Source organism: Gavia stellata, chromosome 11 (genome assembly GCF_030936135.1).
Source record: "Gavia stellata isolate bGavSte3 chromosome 11, bGavSte3.hap2, whole genome shotgun sequence".
Taxonomy (NCBI): Eukaryota; Metazoa; Chordata; class Aves; order Gaviiformes; family Gaviidae; genus Gavia; species Gavia stellata.
This window is the reverse complement of record NC_082604.1, coordinates 12,966,318-12,986,741: the sequence shown is the minus strand read 5'-3', so window position 1 is coordinate 12,986,741 and position 20,424 is coordinate 12,966,318. Positions and strand designations below refer to the sequence as shown.

Below are 20,424 nucleotides of genomic sequence, written 5' to 3'. Positions count from 1 at the left end.
TTTCTTGGATGTTTTCTCGTGAAACTAAAACTAAAGTTTTCATGGCAGAATGTCTTAGTAGACAGAATTGTGTGGTGCTCACATGCTGGAGTAACTGCTTAATTATGGCTGCAATAAATTGAGGCACTTAGGAAGATAAATACAACTCATGCAAAAGGAAATGAAGAACACCTCTAAGTTGAAGAAAATGTTTTTCCACTAATCCAATAACAGTTTAATTGATACGATGTCTGAATAAACCAAGAAAACTACAGAAACATTCTAGAATTTTAAATTCTTCTGGATTTTTGTCAAAAATTCTTCTGGATTAGTGGTTTGTCAAAAACCACTAATGCAGTGATGGTAGAGTTGCCCATTTAGCTGCGCACACTACTGAAACAATTTTTGGCACTTTTCTGGAAGGGAGACGAAGACACTGGCCATTCTCAAACTTTGCATAGTTAAAATACAGAGGAAATAGCATGAATTGCACCCTGCTTTTGTAGGTGGTGAGTTCTGCTGTAAATGGTCGTGACATATTTGGTAACTAGTTTAGGCATCTTCCAAAAGATTTTATTGAATTGATTCCACACTTGAAAGTGTGAACAGTTCTCCCTCTCTTATACGTCCAAGTACAATTCCAATGTCTTTTGTAGTCCATTTTTAACAAGCAAGTAGTACTTATAAAGTACTTTTGAAGTACTTAAATGCTTTTGTCAAGTCAATTCTATCTTTAAAATGGTTTTTGCTGCCAGTATTGATTTGTAACTTGTTTTCTGTAAGACTTCTGGAAGCTTTGATTTAAAAAAGAAGTCACTTCAAGTATTTTTCAGTATACCAAAATGTTTGTCTTTTCCTGGAATTCTAGTATTATAATTCTAATTACATAGGATTAATGAAAAAGGCTGAAAATATTAAAAAGATTAGTTTGAACTGGAATGTTTTTTCTTGGATGTTTCCTAAAAATACTTAATGTTTTCTGTGCATGTACATTTCACAGTATTTCCTACTTTTTATCAAGATCTTTGGATGTCTGCAGTGATGGAATTAGAAGCTTTCTCTGTTGTTGGAGGCTAGAGGCACAATGGAGAGAATTAATTCACTTCCAGTTTTTAGAGTCAAACTGCATTAGATGCAAATGATTGCATGGTTTTAATTATAAGACTTTAGTAATGGTATAACATGCTTTGCTAGCACATTAATATAGTTAGGCCTCTATGTAAGTTGGGCCTTTTATATAAAAGATTACATCTCTGCCTATTTCAAGCAATGTACATTTCTAGTATCCATGCAGAACCTGACTATTGTGGTGATTGATTTTATCAAAAAGTAAAAAAAAAAAAAAAAAAAAAAAATTAAAAAAATCTATCCTCTGGAAATGCAAGGTTTCAGCTAGAGAGGTAACTGAAAATATATTTTAACTGAGATATGTTATTAACTTTCTTACAGGATGTTCATTTTAAAGATTCTGTGAAGATGAAAAGGGATATCTTATGGTTTTACGGAATATAAAGTAATATTGATTGACATGACGGCAAAAAATGTAAGTATAATTCTACAACATGTATTACTTCTTATATGGGCATGCTGCCTGTCACTTCGGGCTTTCAGAATTTGAAGGGCTTTGTGTTTGATTTCTTGCATTTGTCCATGCAAGAAATCAAACACAAAGGCCTTCACATTCAAAAATCTTGTCCGATTTTTATATACCACAAATGTGTACCCCATCATCTTCTGCAGTATTTTGATAAATTTAAACTGCTTAGAAGCTCTTTAAGGATGTGGAGTTTACTCAGCTATAGGTCAGGTTGATAACTTGGGGCAATGCTTTATGCTGTTTCCTTATTGACCCTTACAGGTCCCTTCCAACTTGAGATATTCTGTGATTCTATGATTCCTCTAACATTGCTCCAGACTTATCAGAGAGCTTCTCATTTTGTTGAAGCATCTCACCCTTGCACCAGAGTTAAAATCCTTCTACTGAGTCCCGAGTCTCAAAACTCAAGAAAGAACAGAAAGACAGCATATTTCTTTAGTAATGTCGATACACTCGTGGTTTCTAGAAGACTGAGGGCCTTCCTGTTTCTTTGTCTGTTGCATTAACAAGACTGTAGTGTGGTGTCTAGAGGCTCTATATTTGACTCCTTTATCCTGAGTTCTGAGGAAGCTTATGAAATGTTTAACATCCTGACCTAAATTTTCTGCCTAATCTGCTGTGCTTCCTGAAGTGCGCAATTTGTATAGACAACAGTTCTGATTAAGCTTGGTGGTCAGTGAGTTGAGTATGACTTTGGGCCCTGGGCAATTTACCTGTTGACTGCCTTTGATAGGGCATCCTGCAGTCTAATTAAATCTGAACAGGTTTAGGAACCAACATGACTAAAGAAGTACCCCCACAATAAAAGTGCAGGTAACCCTAAGGTGGCTCTCTGTTCAGTAACTGCAAAAGCTTTTGTGCGTATTTGGTTAGATTGATGCCAAGGGCATAGTTTGGTTAAATTAATTCTCAAGTCTCAGAAACTTCTTTTCAGTTGGCTTTATTAATTTAGTTTCATTTAGTGTGTAGTTCCAGGTAAGGCTTAAAGATGTCTTGTGTCTTGACTGTTTGATTCAAGCTGACAAAGCCAGAAAATAAATTGATACGTATATGCAAAGCCCTTTGACTTACTTACTTTATAGGCCATATTTAACTGTAGTATAAATAGGTAATTCTACTGATGTAGGTGGAACAGCTGCACAAATCCAAATAATTTGTGATTTTGACCTTTTGTTCAAGGCAGTTAAAGGATAAACACCAATGCCAATAAAATCAATGAAGTGTTGTGTGATAGAGTCATAGAGTGACATAGGTTGGAAGGGATCTCAGGAGGCCATCTACTCTGGTGCTTTGCGTAAAGCTCTTTGACACTTGAATTCAGAACCCAGTTGCTTGGTGCTTTGTTCAGGGCTGCTCAGGGCTTTGGGTTTTGAAAAACTCTGAGGACAGACATATGACATTCAGTCCAGGCAACCTACTCTTGTGCTGAATATAGAAATATTTTGTTGCTGTTGTTTACTTTAATGCAAGGCTCTAGTTATTTTATAGAATACATATTTTATGAGTATGTATTTGAAATTTTGCATATTAAAATATGCAAACCTGGTTATTTAGCTAATGTTTATGGGTTTATTTTAAAAAAATCAGTTACTGTGGTGCAGATGAAAGTAGAACTGTGTTTCCATGTTTGTTAAGTATACCTGTTCAAAGGATTTGCAAAATAAGTTACAGTGTAAAAACAAGGGTGGTCATATGCTTTCTGTCCTTATTTGTAGCACTTCTTAGGACTTCCCAACCTTAGTTACTCAGAAGTGCACACTCAGGCCAATAGTGTCAGCCCTAGTGTTTTCTGTTGCTGTTAGAAGGCTGAAGAATGCTTCTTCTGAATTTGCAGAGTTCTAGGGCTTAGCATATGTCTCTGGGTTTCTGCAGCCTGAAACCTGTTTCAAATGCAAGGTTAGTGTTTGTCTGTTATACTACCTGAAATATTTTAATCATCTGCAGAGTGAGTTGAGGGAGAGAGCTTCTCTGCAGAAGTATTTCCATCTTTTTGTTCTTTCTGTCGAAGCATCAAGGAAAGAGAACTTTAAAGTATTGGAATTTGACCATCTTCTGGGAAAATCTTAAAGGGCACATATCTTTCATCGAACATGTATGCATCAGGAAGCTGCCACCTCTATGTTCTGAAATCACTAGCCCTCAACTGGGACATGGTAGTCTAGGGATGTTTGTGCTCCTAATGCATCACAAGAACAAAGTGCAGTGAGCTTAGGCTAAAATGTCTTTACATCTCACATGCGTAAACTGTGTTGAGCAACCTTGTCTCCAAGGAAGCTTGCGCTTCAAGCACATGGCAAAAAGCTTCCATAGATTGAATGTGCATCTAAGATGAATAACGTTCCCCATCACTGTTTTTCCTTGCTAACTTTTTGAGTACCTGATGGGTGAATTATCAAGACTGGGCTTACTGCTCACTTTCTCTAAATGCAGGACACTTTCCAGTATCAGTTTGTGGAACATTGCTTATTGGTAATTTGACCTTCCTTAGAAAACAAATCCAACCAAAACAGCTATGAATAATAAAATGTTGAATAAAAGTTATGGATTCTTTTGGAGATGAGATGTTAATGTGCTTACCATACACATTGTACCCAGATGTAATTTAAATTGCCCTGTTATAATGGGTCATTTAATTCTTTGCTTACATCATAACATGCGTTTTTCTTGCCTGTTTTGTACTTCCATTCCCATCTGTCCTTCAGGTAAGAAGGCACCAAAACAGTATTGAGAAATGGGGGAAAAATGAGCAAATGAGCAAATACTCATGGTAAACTTTCTTTTAGGACAAAATAAATAATATGACTCAAGCAGATTATTTGAGTAAGACTGTTAGTTTTGAGTCTCTGATCTGAATTTATATACATGTGCTTGTAAAGTTACTTGTCACTGCTTCTCAGAGGGTGGTTGTCATAGATGAGATCAGTTAAATAACTATAATAGCTCTCCTTTCACATGTCAATATGGAAGAAAACAAGTTAGTTTAACTGCTGAAGTTGGTCAAGAGGGCCTTAAACAAGCCTTAACACCTGTCTTACACAGGAAACTGTTCAAAAACAATGTAAAGGACACTAGCTGTTCAGCACTGATAGTCCATGCAGGTTTTTTTTTAGTTTATGATGAGAGAGCCCTTTTTAGGTCCTACCTGAGTTGTTTCTCTAAGTGATACTACTACAGTATGTCTACAAATGAGTCTGTTAGGGCTTACAGGTATAAGAAAACAGCCAGTTAATGGATTCCCTGCTGATTTACAACTTTTACATGCTATAATCTGTATTAATTCTAGGGCAGAGAGAACGAAAACTTACCGGGTTAATGGGAAAGTTAATTTCTGTAAGGAAAGGGAAGGATTACAGGTGGACACTTGCTACCTGAACAGTATGTCAAGCAGTGGAGAAGACTGATAAGCTACAAAAGCAGCTCGTGACAGTTTGCCCCATCCAAGAATCTGGTTGTGATTCTTTTTTTCTTTCCCCTTGCCCCATTTGGAAACTTCTTAGTCACCTACTAGGAAAGGGGAAAAAAACTTAATGAAAATATTTAATAGGATGCAAAGGCCAGCCAAATGCTTGCTTCATCTTACCTTGTGGCTGGATTCATCTTGCTGCAGATAGACAGAAGCAGGAGTCTAGCTCCTGCTGTACCCCGTAATCCAGACACTCTGGGGCAGTGTTATAAAGCAGAAATATCACGCAAGCCCTACAAAAAGTAATAATGATACCTATGTAAGTGTTGGATCGTTTGCTGGTTTCAGCTTAGGAGTGGTTAAAAGACAAGATTCCCAAAAGCAGTGGGTGGTACTGTCTCCAGATAATAACATGGCCTCGGACCTCTCTGACATCGAAGTAGAATACTATAAAGTTCTTGTTCTGCTGCAATATTGTAATAATGCATCACACTTCGCTTCTTCTGAGGGCTTAGTTGTAATAATTCTTCTGTAAGAGAAACAAATTCCTTTAGATCTGCCACACTTCTCATTTAAGTTCTCATGAAATTCAAGTTTGTTTTCAGGCTCTTCTAAACTCCGATACAAAGATTGTAAAATTGAGATAAGTGCTCCTGTTCACTGGATGCTCTTTATAAATGTGTTACTAGGACCATCATCATAAAAATACATATTTCTATGCAAACTGAAATTCTGCTGTAATTTTGTATAATTTAGATCACTGAAGTACAAGATAAAAAAAAAAACACCTCAAGTACTTTGTTACATTCCCTTAACTATTGAATCAGTTAAATAATCTAAATCTTTCAGAGAATTAAATGTAACTGTTTAAATTTTCATAATGGCTGGAGAATCATCGTGGGCTGACAGTGCATATGTATATCATCTTCAGTGTTTAACTGAAGCACCAATATGAATCAATAGGGAAATGTACAGTCGTAAATCTAGAGCTGAAGGTCCAATTGTGACCAAATTGCAGTGCTGTCTTTGAAGATGTTCATGGGTATCATAATTCTGATCCTTTCTTTTGGAATGAGTTAAGGCCCTTACATCTAACACCTGATATTTATCCATGTGGCTCCCCTGTTCCTTCTCTGAATTAAAATTTTTTCCTGTTTGCGGTGTTCTGTTTCTTGCAGGAGCAGGGGTCCTAGGGAGAAGCTGATACTGTTGTTTATTGGCAAAGGCAGCAGTAGTATGATCCAAGAGTGCTGGCTCTTCATCTTGGCTTTGCAGTCATAATGCCCTTTCAATGCTATATGCTATACAACTTACTAATCCTTCCAACCTGTATTTTAAAGATCTCCTCAAGAATACTTTTTCAGTGTAAGAAATCACAGTGACTTCTTACCGCATGAGCTTTCCTTGCCGCCCAGGCACCCGGGGGGAAGAATACTAGAATGCTGCTGTTTTCCATATGGACCTGCTACCAAAACGTGATAGGAGGCGTTTTGCGTTCGTTTTCATGTCTTCCTCCTCTTTCCCCTGCTCAAATCCAGGCGCTCCTGCTCCCGTCCTCCCCAGCCTTGCTGCGTTGCCTCTGCACTGCTGCCACCTGGTGGGAGGCAGAAGGGAAAACGGAGAGGAAAAAATGAGACAGACTTGCTCTGTTTCAAAAGCAACTTCTGGTGATACCATAGTCTGCAACAACCAAAGCATTTGGTTGCCCGTTTAAAGTAGTGTATGACTGTCTGGTTGGGTGTGACAGGAAAGAGCAAGTCTGATACAGATAACATTTGGGATAAATTGATGAACTATATTGAGCATCTCTACGGGCTTGTTTACAGAAGCACGTAACTTAGCTCATTTGGGCAGTATTTTACGATCAGAGTAGTGCAGCAACAGTTAATGTTCATATGTTGCTCCTGATGGTGAAAAAAACTTAATAGAAGTAGTTTCAAAAGAGTCTGTCACAATGCTGTGTGCAGATTTTCCTCTTCAAAAACTGCTTGCCAAATACAAGTTCTCTAGCGGAACTAAGCAACTGAATGCTTGTAATAGGTATTTTTTGTTCTTGTGTAGTTTATTTTAGTGTTACATTACTACCCTTTAATTTGCCTGCAGTCAAACAATTATCTAATTTGATATATTTAAAATTCTATGAGCAGCCCTAGCATATGTTCCATTATTCCTACATACATCTGTAAAATAAAGCAAATATGATTGGTTTTTCTTAACTTGGATACCTGAACACTTTGTCTCAATTATTTACAGAAGTACTCAAATTTTATAATTCTTAAAAAGAGATTTTGTAGTATTTAGTTTAATTGCCTGTTGCTCCAGTGGAGCTCAGTCTCTCAGTGCTTATCACAGCTTCCGTCTTGGAAGCAAAACAAAATGCTTTGTTGAACAGGGGTTACTAAGGTGGTACCAGCATAATGCTGTGAAACTGCAGAATGCCTTATCATTGTTTGCTGTTGCTGGACTCATCCCTTGTTAGCTGGGATCTGAGGGACTTTCCATCTCTTCTCTCCCTCACCCAGGAACAGTGATCTTGCGATTTTCTGTACTAACTCCACCTTTCTATGCTTTGTGTACATGCCAAAATCTGAGATGCAGCTTTCTGTATATGATTTAAGTTCTCCTGTCTCTGGTAATTTACCCTCATGGTAAATCAGTTCATCTCTGAAGACAAGGGAATGTATTTAAAATGCATCAATAGTCATATCTCCTCAGACCTGTAGACCGTGTAGCTGAGTACTGAGAATACTGGACATGAGGCAGATTTCTGCTGTGTTACTGGGGGCAGCTACTCTGTTTGACTTGGAGGGGACAGTAACTTACACCATAATAGCCAGAATGTGCTGCTTGGGTCATATATAGCACAGTGTCAGAATATTTAGGGGTTTTTTTTAGGTAAGAACTTAGTTAAAGTAGAGTTTGTCTTCATATAGACACAGTATATGTCTTGGATCCTTTGCTTTGAATCTCATGCTCTTGTTAGACTCTACTATCCATAGGATTATGATGTTTCAGAAAGGCAGAGCAGATTACTTTCATAATACTGTTAGTTGCATACTAGAAAACATAGAACGGTTTATCATATTTTAAGACTTGAAAAATGTTTTGCTCAGGTTGGTGTGACTTCCACAAATGGAGACTTGAAAGGATTTATAGATCAGAACCAAAGTCCAACAAAAGGTAAGAGAATTCTATTTGTATACATAGAAAAGAAGCATACATTAAGACTTATTTCTCTCTTATGTTTACTAAATTAGTATTATTGCTGATTTCACTGCATAGGGTTGGTTCAGTTTGGGGAGACTCAGAATTTAAACGTTCAAAATATATTTCATACATCCACGCTGGTAGATGTTTTATTACTGGCCTGCAAGTGTCAGTAACAAAATTGGAAGATCGTCAGATTTTCAGAGGGGAAAACAGAGTGTAGTAAAAAGAGTTACAATACAAAATAAGCCCTTTTTTTTTTTCCTTTCCTTGATATTGAATAATGTGCTGAATTTCCTGATTTCCACCCACCCTTGAAGTTCCCAGCCTCTGTTGTAGTCCAAATGGGAGAGAAGTTTAAGCATGACTTCCTGGTCAGTGATATCTTGTACTTTTATAAGCGGTCTGGACAATAATAATTATATTTTGTCCTATCCTGTTTCATCTTAGCATTTCTAGATCAATCACTTTTGACTCTAAAACAGTGTGTTGGCAGTCAGAACAGCTATAGGATTCCAGTAAAATAAAACTGCAACCCCTTATCAATATTAGAAAACTTGAGGATTTACAATTAAGGAAATGCTTCGATCAACCTTTCTAAGTAAATTCTGGTTTGCTGTTATCCACTTCAATAAACAAATGCATGTACTAGCTGGAAGAGTGATTTTTTTGGCTCATCACGACAGTTTACGTGCATCAGACTTGAGAGTCTGAAAAAATGAGTGTCTAAACAGAAAATGGCTAGAGCTACAGTATCTGCCTAGTTTTCTAAACTATGCAGAACATTACAGACTGGTTTTAGGCCTTTGAGAATTAATTTATTGCACACTGATGAGATAAGTGCCCTTTGTGTTTCATTATTTTGTGATTATTGTGTCATGATACTAGGAAAAAGGACTAAAATAAGTGAAACATTTTCAAATAATTTCTGTGAGACAAGCAATTGATTTGTTCAGAGAATAACTGAATTGAATGAATGAGGTGGGTGTTGGTCTCTTCTCCCAAGTGACTAGCGACAGGACAAGAGGAAATGGCCTCAAGTTGCGCCAGGGGAGGTTTAGGCTGGATATTAGGAAAAGTTTCTTTACTGAGAGAGTGGTCAAGCATTGGAACAGGCTGCCCAGGGAAGTGGTGGAGTCACCATCACTGGAGGTGTTCAAAAATGTGTAGACATGGCACTTTGGGACATGGTTTAGTGGGCATGGTGGTGTTGGGTTAATGGTTGGACTTGATGATCTTATAGGTCTTTTCCAACCTTAATGATTCTGTGAATAACTTTATGAAGTATAGGATGTTACTGTTAGTAGTAATACCTCAGTGATCCTTATCCCAGACTGGATGTATTATTTACCTCCATTCTTCTATATTTTCTAAAATGTTATGCTCTAATGATTATTTTTTTTTAACCTTGAGGTATAATTAAAAATCACTGACATCTCTGTTGAGATATAACATCTTGTTCATGATGGCTTATTCTTCTCGGAGAATCAAATATTCCATAAAAGCTGGGAAAACTTGCATGCCAGTATCTAAGCTGTCTCTTACTTTCAATCTGAAGTATCCTTTACTTACCTCTTCTGGCATGTCCACTGTTGAACTCTGGAAATTAAGGAGGGGGGAAGAAACTCCAAACAGGCATTCAGATCCACTGTCTCTCTCAGGCTTTGTGAACTTCCTAATGAATATGGTTTTTATTGTTTTATCAATTATTTAAGTTAACTCATTTGTTATAGTAAAAATAAAGGCAATTTATTGCCACATATCTGGGCCTGTTCATACTGTGCCTTCACAGTGTTCTTAGACTGAAGCATGATGGATTTATGATATGTTCAAGAGCAGAAGAGAGAGGCCATTTGCTCAGATAAGGATCTTTTTGAAAGCATCAGATTTCAAGTGCTAGAAAACTTTGTTTAGAAAAGTTCCTTTTTTTATCTTCTTTCCAAAAAGATAATTATTTGTGGTGTATGTGTATTTGTTATTTGGCTCTAGCACAAACAGACTAATTTAGTACCAATATTGCATGAAAGGAACACTTCAAATTCCAGTGCTGAGCCATGAGCACATAGAAAATTCCTTGCAAATTTTATTGGTCTTCCTTTTTTTTTTTTTTTTAATGAACTCTTATTATACTATGAAATCTATTGTGTAATCCTGGTTTTACTGCGTTTAATTTTGAAAAACGCTGGATTGTTCTAGGTAAACCCACTGCTCTGCCACTTTGCCTAATAACAGTAGACTGCAGCCTGGATCTTTGAGGATGCTGTTTGAAACTGCAGGAGAGTGTCTTGAAACCAATGAGCTGTTGCTCTTTCTGTACTCATATAGCTGCAGTCTCATACTGTAGCATTAGCACTACTAGGTATAGTTATGTAGGGGAAATTTTCTGGCTTTTTCACACTAAAAATGCGTAATCAAAATAGCTAATCACTTGACCCTTGCACTCTAAAATTACTTTCTCTCCTTTTTTTCCATTCACAGGCTTAACTTTCAAAATCTCTTTTCTCCCTGAGTTTTTCCCCTGACCAATCTGAAGCAGTCAGTCTGTTGTTGCTGTTCCAATGCGTGTTTGATCAGGCTTCCTTTATCTTTCCCACAATGACTTGTAGCATCCATGCACAACCTCTGGATATTTTCCAGGTTTATTTTGCTACAGGAGAAGTTAATGCTCACAGACTGCTTAGGTACTGCAATCTAATCTGTAAGTCTTAAAGTACTCTGTAAGTCTTATAGTACTGCTGTGTCACTTCTGCTGATTTTTAACTCTGAGTTACTGTTCCTAAATAGGTTGACAGGTTGTTTGGTTTATTTGGGGGTTCAGTTTTATTACTTGCTTGTTTCCTGTGCTTGTTAGTGAATACTGTGGTTCTTCTTGCTGTAGCTTTTTTTGATTCAGACTTTTTAGAATACTTTCAGTATTTTTTTATTCCTTGTATAGATGATGTCTGGGAAAAAGAAGCATTTCTAGTACCCGGTGTATCTAAATGCAATACAGATTTACTAAGGAATTCGATGTTTTAGATGTGATGATTGCAGAATCAAAGCACAAACATCCAAATTTGTAATCCTCATAAAAAGACTTACTGTCTAATTCTGAAGGGAACTAGATTTTTCTTTCTGGGTGTGCCTAGAAGAAATATCACAGTGCTCAGCAGAGCACTAACTCAGAATGTTGTTCACTTTGTTTAGTGAACAATTCCCGTTCGACAGTCCATTTACTTTCCTAAATGTGTTGCCTTTAACTCATAGGCAACAGGCTCTTTTGGCTAAAGGATCTCCATTTGGAGCTTGTTTCTTCTGCTTGAAATGAATACTCATTGGATCTGAGAGGGAACGCCACATGCGGATGGCTCTTGACTAATGGCCAGGGTACTGGCCTAATGCCAGGGAGTGCCTGTTGCAAGGACGGTCACTGGGCAAAACATTTAAAGTAGTCCACACAGCACAATCTGGGTATCTCCTTTCTGAAAGTTGTTTCCACTCACGTTTTCACTCAGTCTTTGAGGTAGTAGATTCCTACTGTTACAGTCAAAATTGTTCAGCTATGGCAAGCTGGGCTGACTATGCTTCATTTCCTTATATGCCTTATCTGGCAGACTAGTGATTGAAATTATTCCTGTAGGAGGCCTGCATTTTAATTCTCCCAGACAGAAGAAATTGGTTCTGGTTCTCATTCTTTAGTGAATGAATATTCTTGGGTTACTGAATACAAAAGGGATGTTTCCTCTCATGTTTTGGAGAACAGAGATGATTGTTGCTGTTCTTAGCCTCGGGGATAGATCTGCACATATGTGTTAGGTATTCTTACAATGTTTTATCATGGATTGTGCCCGCTGGGAGAAACTCCTGGTGTGTGCCACGCTAACAAGACTGACACACTTCTGGGTGTAGCCAGAACTTTGGTGCCTAATGAAGTTAATGGACAACAAAGGTACTCCATTATTTAGGCAAAATCCTGGTTTTAATTGACAACGAAGGTACTCCATTATTTAGGCAAAATCCTGGTTTAAGAGGCAAGATGTCTTTGTGGAGTTGGCCCATTCTGTTAAAATTATTAAGTATAATAGTTCAAGTTAGTTCTTAAACAGGTATAATTAGGTTTGTGAATGAGTTGGATAGTGACAGTTCAGTTGTGGTTTTGGGGTGAGTGTTTCAAGCTGTGAATGAATTAAATCAGACATACTGTAGAGTTCATGTTGAAAACTTGTGTGTCTAACCAGGAGAATTTAAAATTTAATCTGTTTGGGAGACATTCCCAGTCAGTAAGTTAAACACTTCCAGTTTTGTAATCCTGTTCACATATACGGTAAAAATGGAAAATCAAATCTTTTCCCACTGATTGCAAACAGAAGGCATGTCCGTGTTACCACTTGGTCACTTGTCCCATAAAGCCACCTCGCCTGCCCTCTGTGCACCCACATGGATGTCTGTGGCTTTGAGGGCTCCATTCTTGTTTAAGGAGTAGTCCCACGGCTACCGGATCTGCAGAGCGTTGGAGTTGCCTGGGTATGAAGCCCTGTAATAAAATCAAGGTTTGCAATCAGGTGTTACTTGCAAAATCATTTTAGTATTCAAAGAAGCTGCTGCTTCTCAGCTGTAAGTTCAATGAGATGTGGTGCCATCAGGTGAGCACTCTAATTCAACACACCTGAAATGAGTTAATTTGTGACCTTCTGCAGTGACAGGTAAAGGGACAGCGTGTCCTGAAGATTCCTTTGAACAAAACAAGATACGCGGAGAACGCCAAATTTGAAAGCAACCGCAGATTTAAAAGATTTCTGCTTGATGTGCGCAGTTCCGCAGACCAAGCCGAGGTGCGGAGGGCTGGGGCAGAGGAGGCGTCGCGGCCCACCCTGCTGGCCGCCCGCCGAGGGGGCACCAGGGGGCCGTCTGCGGCTGTCGGTACAGCTCCTGCTCTGGAGAAGCACCCGTGCGTAACACCGAACAGTGCTGACTGCGGTGGGGTTCTGTGCCTTTGCTGCGCTCCCAGGAGGTACTGGCGGTTCTCGCCCCGAGGCTCGGTAGCCCGGGCAACGTCTTCCTCCGCGCCTTCAGTTTCCCGGCGCTGCCTCCTCGGCCCTACTGCGGTGCGGGACTGGCTGAAGTAGACGTGGCTGTTTAAATTTAGGCTTATCAGCGTGAATGACAGTGTTTGCAACTGCACGCATGGACAAGCAGAGGCATTCTCACGGCAGCTTCGAGGCTGTGCCGCCTGCTCGGCTGCTGCGCTCCCGCACAGGCGCCCCCCGCGGGGCCCGCCACGTGCTTCGCCAGGGCTCGCTCGGCGCGCGATTGCTCCCGCCTGGCCCCGCCGCACGGTGCCCACGGGTAACAAAGGCGCGCGCGGGCGGGGGCCGCCATCGCCGGCCGGGCCGCCCGCGCTCTGGGTTGCCTCGTTTAAACTTAGCACGGGGGCACTTCGGGGGGGGGGGGGCGCGGCGGGGCGGGGGGGGGGGGCGCCCGGCGCCGCCGCCGCCGCCTGAGGAGGGGGGGAGCGCAGAAGACGAGCTCCTGGCTGAACCCGGGTGGCAGCAGCAGAGAGCCTCTGCAGCGTGCTGGGAAGCACGCACTTGAAGTGCCCGGACTGTCTGCGGTACGGCAGAGGGGGGTGCTGCCATCCCGGGGGGCCTCGGCAGGCTGGGGAACGGCCCCCGCCCCAGGACCGGCGGGCGCCGGATGGCAGCTGCAGGAAGGGACCTGGGGGCGCTGGCGGGGAGCGAGCCGACCATGAGCCAGCAACGGGCCCTTGCCACGAGGACGGCTGGCGGTGTCCCGGGCTGCGTGGGGAGGAGTGTTGGCGGCAGGTGGAGGGGGGTGACCCTTCCCTTCCGCTCAGCCCTGGGGAGGCCGCTCCCGGAGTACGGGTCCCCGGGGCAGGGGAGGCACAGACATGGTGGAGAGGGTCCAGCCGGGGGCCGTTAAGATCATGACGGGCCTGGAACATCTCTCACATGAGGAAGGGCTGAGAGAGCTGTGACTGTAGTCTGGAGAAGAGAAGGCTCAGGTGGGAACTTATCGATGTCTATAATACCTGAAGGGAGGGTGCACAGAGGGTGGAGCCAGGGTCGTTTCAGTGGTGCCCAGTGGCGGGACCAGAGGCAGTGGGCACAGACTGAAACACAGGAGGTTTTCTCTGAACATCAGGAAACACTTTCTTTACTGTGTGTGTGACCAACCACTGGCACAGGTTGTCCGGGGAGGTTGTGGAGTCTCCGTCCTTGGAGGTATTCAGGAGCTGTCTGGACATGGTCCTGGGCAGCCTGCTCTGGCTGACCCTGCTTGAGCAGGGGAGTTGGACAAGATGACTTCCCGAGGTCCCTCCCAACCCTTCTGTGATTCTGTCTGCAGATTCTTGTAACTTCGCTTGTTAAGTACATATTTTACCAAGACTAGTTAGTTCAGGTTGGGGGGCATTAGAGATGAGTTAACTTGAGAAGTTGGGGGTTGATCAGAATTATTACAGTTACAACGAAAATAACAGTAAAATCAGTAGAAATTATCAGGAAGGCTTGGTTTTGGGGAAAAAACCTCTTACCAGACTTTGAGCCAAAAGACTCCCAATGAGAATTTGTTTCTGAAAAAAACACGATGTCTGCTGTAACAAGGTTGTTTCAGTCAAAACTCGTAGCTGCTGGTAGGAATGAAGAGGTCATACATCTGATGCAAACAGAAAAAAATCTAGTAAGGATTAACTTGTATTTGACAGGTTACATTTTTAATTATACTGTTTCCAGGGTGTTGTTTTGGCATGCTTTTAGCTTATTTTAAAAGTACTTGATGTACGTGACCTGCAAGTAAGGGATATTCCCATACACAGAGAAGTCACCTGGAGCACAAGCCTAATTTGTAATAGAGCTGAAAATTTAAAGAACTCTAAATTTGTAAGTGCCTGTAAAAAAAAAAAATTGTAAAAGTTACTGAAACCATATTTTGTTATCTTTCATCTTATTCTTGCACGTAAAAAATGAGTTTATTTCGCACATTAACCATTCTGTTTGTCTCCTAAACAAAATCTATTGGCTGGCCCAGTGTGTTTGTATCCAAGATGCTGGGTACTGATCCACTTTTGACTATGAACAGTGAGTTGACAGTTATTAGTTAACAGGGCGTGGAAGAAAGAAGCAACAGTTTTCAGCTGTTTGACTATGAGTGACATACTTGAGTCTCATCTTAAAATGTATCATGTAGACTAACACAATAGTTTTGGTGAATTGTACTGTCCTTAGTTAATACTTCTTTGTTATCATATGCTTAAATTCTATGAATTTACATGGTGTTCTCTGTTTATTGCTGTGGAGGGAGAAGGGAGTCCAGCTTTAGACCACCAGTCTTGCAACAGGCTCCGTGAGGGAGAATCCCTTAATCAGATCAAATTGCAATCCAGGTTGCTTTGGGTGGGAATCTTAACTTTTACTACAACTTCACAATGAACTTCGTTTCAATACAGCTTTTTTTTATGCAGTACCTAATTTTTACTAAGTCCTGATATGGCTGGTGTTTTAGCAACTTCTCAATGCACAGGACTGCCATATGCCTATGCTACTGAAGTGGAAGCAGTAAAGCAGGTGTCTTCCTCTTTTTTCTTTCCTTTTTTTTTTTTTTTAATTACCATAGTTGCTATTTTTTGCCTTTCCTTGTGATGTAATCTTTTGCTTGCTTTGATAGACATCTTCTCTGGCAGCAGTGCCAGTTAAGTTGGCTCTGGTCATCTCACAGCTGCTTTTAAGCATTTTCCTTTGCTTAGTGCTAGCATAGCTGCGTAGGTGGCTGAGCAGTTTGCTGGACCCGGGAACAGATTCAGCCAAAAAATACCCATTGTTCCCCCTTGCCAAAGGAAAAAAAAAGCAAGTTCACTGCATAGCCGTAGCCGTGGCTGTGCTGGCTTGTGGGCAAGAATGATCACTGGTGATGGGGTCTGCATAAATGAATTTTAGTGGCAGTGAGCTGAATATCTGACCAGGGCCTTAAGGGGTTCCAGCTCGAGGCCTGAAGAGCACTGCGAGTTCATTGTGTGCTTGAAGAGATGTGCTAAAATGACCAAGACAACAGAATCAGTTACCAGTAGGCCTACACTTGGTACTTTGAGATTCATACAACTGTTAACTCTTATAAATTTGTCTCAAATTGAACAGTAAAAAACGGAAAATGTACTGGTCAGTGTAAGCCTGAAGTACACTGAAATATTATCTGCCCCGTTTTGTTTTTTCTTTTTTACAGATCTCTTTGATTTCACGTATTTCTAGATATGTATGTGCTTCTACAGACTATGGAATTTTTAAAGTTAGGTTTATAGCCTAGTAAGTTTTTGCAGTAAACGAATGAAGAAATGTACCAAGAAGATACATGCATGTTAATAATTCAGTTTTTCTGTATCCTTTTATAATACTGTATCCTGAGCTTGGAGGTCAGTTTATGTTTTGGTGTAGTAGAGGAGCCTGATGACACATCTCATATGTTATTGCAAAATATCCTAATGGACTTCCAATATTTCACAACTCTGAACTGGTTTTTTTGTTTGGTTGGGTTTTTTGCCATCACTGTCAAGCCATAGGCTGTATTATTTAAAACGGCTGTTCACTGATATGCTTTAAAAAATGTGGACATTTGTTTCAGAGCTCTAAATATGAAATCCAAATTACCAACACTCCCCTGGTGTTTTGTCTAAAAATTCAAAGACTTCTTTTTTGTTGATGTACGCGTTTTGTGTGACCCCAGCTGGTTGGTCCGTGCTTCCCATCAGCTATGGTTTCCTTCAAACTGGCTGTGACAGATTCTATAGATCCTCTGGTTGACATTGTTTCTGATTGTCTTTGCAACTAAGCTGCAGACCTAACAGATTTAGTTATACAGGAAAAAATTGCTAAGACCTCTTTAGCTTCATGTTTGTATAGGAGTCCATGTTGTTTGTGTGAAGTTAAGCTATTTAGGATGCCACTTAACGATTTAAAGTTAGCCTTGTGGGATGGTTAGCTAGTGCGTGCATGTGAGCATACATGTACATAAACATGAATAACTTTGTTCTGTGACTGCTTGAAGCTGAAGATCATTTAAAGTGAATTTTCTTGGTGCATGCAAGTAAAAATATTTTGCAAATGCCAGGAAGAATAATACTTACACAGTGATCATGTTTTTCTATATGAAAGAATAGAAATACTGTTTTTTTTTCTCCATGAGAAACAACAATAGTCATGACTGAGGGTTGGAAAAATAATTTATGTAGAAACAAAGTGCTTTTGTTCTAAGAGAAACATACATATGTCTACTGACAGATTTTTATTCTGTTTTTGCATCAGTGACGAGGGTGCTCAGTTTGTGGTGGTTTTCTATATATTGCAATTAAAGCCTCTCTATGAGAGTTTTAAGTGGGTTTCTTTCCCACATGCTCAGTTTTCCATAGGTAAAATGGGAATAATGACACTGACCTCCTTTGTGCTTCAAAAGTACTGCTGAGAAACATTATATAAGAATTGAGTATTATTATACAAATCATTGCAGTTTGATCCATCTCTGCTGACCTTTTTTATCCCTGCAGTAAGATTACCGGGACTAGGAGGCCAATGGGTCTCATTGTGTTTAGCTTACCACTGTATGCTCTGCTGTTTTTCAGTGGAACATAAATCAGTGTAATCCTTTCTGTCCCCAAATGATGGGTGTTATTAAGACTTGGCATTTAATTGGAATTTGATCATGTTTAAAGCCTTTACAATGGCTATGTGATAAAGTATATATAATGAGTTTGGTGATACTTCTGCTTTAAGTTGAATACAGAAATCTGTTGAATATTTTTTAGACGATCTACGAACAGTCCTCCTTCTACTTTTTCCATGCTGTTTTATAAATAAGACTTGAAGACATTGTTCCTGTTGATGCTTGCTGTTTTGTAATACTACCTTGCCTTCAGAACATTAGAAATTACGAGCCCTTCAGCAAACAGAGGTGCACTAACCTCAAAAATTTGGTGTAAAATACAGCTAGTCATCTTAGCAAGCAAGTGCCTGCTCTCAGAGCTGGTTGTACTTGTGTCGGCAGTTTGCTTTTATTGCGCTGGGACTGGTCCTGGCCAGCTCCAGGTCTTTCGCTGGCATCTGTATCCCACAGACCTGGGCTGCTGCTGCGCAAGTGGGATTTCTCTTTGTTAGAGAAGAGTAGTGACGCTGGTGATATTGACTGCAAAATCTGTCCCTTCAGGTTGGGGTGCTGATGTGATCTATCTGGAAATGCATTAGCTTTTTGCAGCAACTAACTGAACCAACTGTCATGTTTGCAGTGAAGAGAGATGGGAAGATGGTGTTTCCACCATTAAATATTTGGAGCAGTTGAGGGCACATGAGTATCTGGACTATGACACTATTTTTGGAAAAAAGAGAATGGGGAAGGAATATTTTATTTGTAAGTGGTAAAACTTTTGTTTACCGTTTTTTCAACTGCTGACAAACACACAGAATGGCCTCTTACTGTGAAAAATTTGGTTGCTTTTTCCTTATGTTCGTGGTGGACGAGAGAGACCTCACCCATAAAAAGAAACTGGTCCCTTACTATCCTATCTGTGTTTAACAGTCTACGCATTCATATATTTATATTTACCCATAAAGAAATCTAAAAGGAAGGGCAAGGGCAGAGAAACATTTCTTTGAAAACTTGATCAACTCTTAAGATCATTTTGATGCTGCTGCTGCCAAATGGGGGATTTATGTAGGGATTAGAAGATGAAGATCTTTCTTACTGACAGTAACTAGCCAAAAAGACTTTTAAAACATGTCATATCTAAGTGATCATATGTAAGCGACTGTCTTTTTAAAATCAAGACCAAGTAATTTGAACAACCCTTGTATTTACTAAAGTTGCCCTAATGGTGACCATACACATTTGTCTAGGTAGCCTTGTAATGAAGGCATGGTGCAGCAGTAGCTCTTACAGGGCTGCTGTAGTAAATCTGGTGGTTGTGTGTGGCTTTGGCCATGGCTATTGTATTTTTAAGCTACAGTTTTCAGAGTCTGCATGTGTGTGCGAGGGTAGGTGCGTGTGTATGTGTATACACATACATACCTACATTAAAAACTACTGCCAGTGCAAATAGATTACAATCTACATGCCCCATGTTGAGAAAGAAACAAACCATGTCCACAGCGATTGATGTGGGACAGCGGGTAGACGCATACATTCGACTGTACACCAGTAGCGCTAATTGTGTGGTGCAGTAAGTCTGACACATCTCAATCTCACCTCGTGAAACGCGACATTGCAGTGCCTCTTGCAGGGCAGGAAGTGTTGCTGGGGACGACTCTGCGATGTAGCCCCATGGTAAGAGAACTGTAAGCCAAATGCTGACATTTCAGAATTTTACTGCACTTTGCCATGTGACCTTATGTTGTCGGCACCAGAGAAAGTAATTTTTTTCTTTTCCCTGGTAAGAAAATGGACAAGGAGAAATAGCATGGGAGCTGATCTTGGAGAAAAAGGGGTCAAAAGTTTCAGCTGCAGCAGAAAAGGAGAAAAATCCTACAGCAGTGCTGGGAAGTGCCAGGCATGTCACTGACGACAACAGCCTGCAATGAGAGGGGAGGCTAGGTTTTGATGAGAATATGCTAGCACGGCTTAGCAAATCCTGGGCAAAATCCTGCAGCAAAAGTAAAATTGACAAGTAACTGGCCAGTTTAGAGAACTATTTTGAGCTCAAAATGGGAACGTGGTGTATGTAAGTCATGAATTACTGTTGTCTTGTGCACTCTGGCACTACCTCACAGAAGGTGTTTCATAATACAGCAGGGATTTACTGTGGGGGTGGGTTTATGAGTGTGAGTTTTACAAGGTTTTTTTTCTAGGAGAGTTAGGTGACTGAATAAATTACACAATTTGTTGAATAGAGAAGCAGCAGTTCTCAGATACAAATCTGCCTTTTGGAAAATTAAGTAGTGTTACTCCAGATGCCAAAGGAATTTACACAGAACATTGGAATGTCCTTGTCTCAAATTGTAAATATTTCTCGTATCTCTGTTCATTTTTTATAAAGGTGAGACTTCGCGTATGTCTACATCTTTTCTACTTCTGTGCTGTAGCTGCAGAAGATCCTTTTTTAAGTATTCTTTTTCTCTCAATTGTGTTGCTTCTGCTTTGTATTACAGAGAAGTTACACTGTAGAATTTATGATTTTCCAGTTACTTCATGGCAGAACATAGGTATACTAAAAAAAAAAAAAAAAAAAGACCATGGTTCAAGACCAAGTGAGAAGAGAAAAGCGGGC

At 40.2% G+C, this 20,424-nt stretch overlaps 1 protein-coding gene across 2 annotated transcripts in view; it reads left to right on the top strand.

Annotated features, from left to right (window-relative positions):
- The first annotated feature begins 1,406 nt into the window (after nucleotides 1-1,406).
- Nucleotides 1,407-20,424, top strand: part of TFDP2 (transcription factor Dp-2) — a 45,709-nt gene continuing 26,691 nt past the window's right edge. For both annotated transcript variants that reach the window (XM_059822574.1, XM_059822573.1), the window contains exons 1-2: nucleotides 1,407-1,522; nucleotides 8,093-8,159. In XM_059822574.1, coding sequence (XP_059678557.1) covers nucleotides 1,508-1,522; nucleotides 8,093-8,159 — 82 coding nt within the window. In that variant the 5' untranslated portion in view covers nucleotides 1,407-1,507. The remainder of the gene's footprint in view (nucleotides 1,523-8,092; nucleotides 8,160-20,424) is intronic.